The 2,500-nt window shown below is 47.1% G+C and overlaps 2 protein-coding genes across 3 annotated transcripts in view; both read right to left on the bottom strand.

Moving 5' to 3' along the window:
- Positions 1-2,500, bottom strand: part of echs1 (enoyl CoA hydratase, short chain, 1, mitochondrial) — a 418,160-nt gene that overhangs the window by 277,163 nt on the left and 138,497 nt on the right. The window lies entirely within an intron of this gene.
- Positions 1-2,500, bottom strand: part of LOC308160411 (vinculin-like) — a gene marked incomplete at both ends in the record, with an annotated part of 30,825 nt that overhangs the window by 15,871 nt on the left and 12,454 nt on the right. For both annotated transcript variants that reach the window (XM_080534326.1, XM_080534325.1), the window contains 3 exons: positions 681-841; positions 1,366-1,488; positions 2,345-2,453. In XM_080534326.1, the coding sequence (XP_080390452.1) occupies positions 681-841; positions 1,366-1,488; positions 2,345-2,453 (393 nt within the window). The remainder of the gene's footprint in view (positions 1-680; positions 842-1,365; positions 1,489-2,344; positions 2,454-2,500) is intronic.

The raw sequence follows: 2,500 nt of genomic DNA on the forward strand, positions 1-2,500 counted from the left end.
CAATAAGGAGAAGCATGACACGCGCACACGCACACACACACACACACACACACACACACACACACACACACACACACACACACACACACACACACACAGTCTCTCAGGGCACACACATCCACACTGCAGCATTGCAGAGGGGGGGGGGGTGTAGGCTTACCTTCTACAAGGAGGAAAAGAATGGAGGAGGGAGGAAAAAAGAAAGAACAGAAAAAGAATAATCAAAGAGTTATAATAACAGGCCTAAAAGGAGCGATAGGCGTAAGTAAGTAAGTATAATAACAGGCCAACCAAAGAGTGGAGACAGAAAAAGTAAAGAAGATTCCCTAGGAGCTGCTGCCTGCAGTGTAGAAGGACAGGCAGGGAGGAGATGTTTACTAGGAGGAGTGTGTGTTTGACAGTTTGTGCCATCTAGACTTGACGTGATGGTATGACCGACTGAAGGGCATTTACCTTCAACTTGGAACCTGCTTAATATAAGGTGTGTGATGGCTGAGGGGTGAGGGGTGAGGATGGGAGTCTGGGGACTAGGTGTGAGTGGGTGGGGGTGAGGGTGTCGTCGGTAACTGAAATGAAGGTGTCAGGGCGGCAGAGATGCAACCACACTGTGTGTGTGTGTGTGTGTGTGTGTGTGTGTGTGTGTGTGTGTGTGTGCGTGTGTGTGTGTGTGTGTGTTGTACCTTGTTGGCCCAGGCGTCTTCGTCCCAGGTGGTGAGCTGTAGGACTCGTATGATCTCGTTGATCTCGGAGCTCATCTTCTCGAAGGTAAACCTCCGGTTCCTCTCCGCCTCCTCCACCCCCGCACCACGGCCGCTCTTAGTCGCTACGAAGATCTTTATGGCTGAGCAAAGAGAGAGAGAGGGGAATTACTGCCAAGTATACACACACCACACACACACACACACACACACACACACAATAGTACGTTTGTCATTTACTGTAAATTCCCCTGACATGTAGGCCTACAGCTAGGTAGTGTGTGTCTTTGTCTATGTCTGTCTGTGTGTGTATGTATGTGTGTGCTTGTGTGTGTGTGTGTGTGTGTGTGTGTATGTGTGTACGTGCGTTCGTCTGTGTGTGTATGTCTGTGTGTGTGTGTGTGTGTGTGTGTGTGTGTGTGTGTGTGTGTGTCTGTGTGTGTGTGTGTGTGTGTCTGTGTGTCTGTGTGTGCATGTCTGTGTGTGTGTGTGTGTGTGTGTGTGTGTGTATCGAATCACTCTGACAGACCCAGCAACTAATGACTGTAATCATCGGCGTTGCCATAACAACAGTTAACGGTTCTGCACTGCTCTGCTCTGTTGCCGAGTGGAAATTCTTCACCACACACACACACACACACACACACACACACACACAGGAACACACCTGATATAAGGACAGGCAGCTGCTCTTTAACAGTGTTCATGGAGTTGACCAGCATCAGTCTGTGCTCCTGGTGTGTCAGCTCCTGCTGTCTCTCCTCGATCATCTTAGACATCTTCGTCATCCCTGAGGACAGAAACCAACCGCCACGCAGAGACAAACATGAGGGGAGTCGTACGCTAGAAAGATCAGGACGTCATACTTAATTCACCGAGCATGAGATGGTTCCAAATACAACCTTTTCAAATGGAGAGATGTATCTACTCATTATCTCTAAGCTGACCTTTGTTTTGCATAAGATGAGATAACGTGTATTGCCATTTATGCATACACATTAAGCATACACATATAGGAATTTGATTTGACGTTACAGTAAGAGCATTTCTAAATGCAATGCAAACAAAACAACACAGACAGACAGCAGTGCAGACAGAACACAACAAACTGTAAAACCATAGCTGCCATGTGCGGCGCTGTAATAGACATGATGAATGATGACTGATGTTATCAATTCAGCTGTGGAACGGACCTATCGCTAAGCCACGCCCCAAAATAGAAATTGTCCAATCATATCACAGCAAAAGTCACTACAGGCAGAAAACTCGGACAAACAACTCAAATCTTATGGTAAAAAGCTTCTAGACAAAATATTCTTGTCATCTTTTAAAAGACATGTCTATTACTTGCTGTAGTAAATCAGAAATCAGAAATTTGCCAACTCCCGCCATTGTTAGTCATCGAATGTCATTCAGTCACGGTCGGTCAGTCAGTCACTGTCAGTGAAGCGTTGTTTGTTCGTCCGAGTTTTCAAAGGGGGCGTGGCTTAGCGATAGGTCCATTAATTGGGAAATAGCTGTGGAATTAGATTTCCCCCCCTGAGCATCAATCTAAGATAAAGTACACAGTTCAGTGTAGGGTAAGGGTTCAGAGGTCAGAGGTGACAGGTGAAGGTGTGGGCTAAAGGTTAGAGGTTAGAGATGACCTGGTCCCAGGTTCTTGGTGTAGGTGATCAGGTCCTCCATGGTTTCCACCACCTCCGCTACTGCCAGATACTCCAGGATCCCCTTACACACACGGATGATCTTACGCACCTGGAGAACACACACACACACACACACACACACACACACGCACACAC

This window comes from Nansenia antarctica (assembly GCF_963989245.1).
Source record: "Nansenia antarctica genome assembly, chromosome: 1".
Lineage (NCBI taxonomy): Eukaryota > Metazoa > Chordata > Actinopteri > Argentiniformes > Microstomatidae > Nansenia > Nansenia antarctica.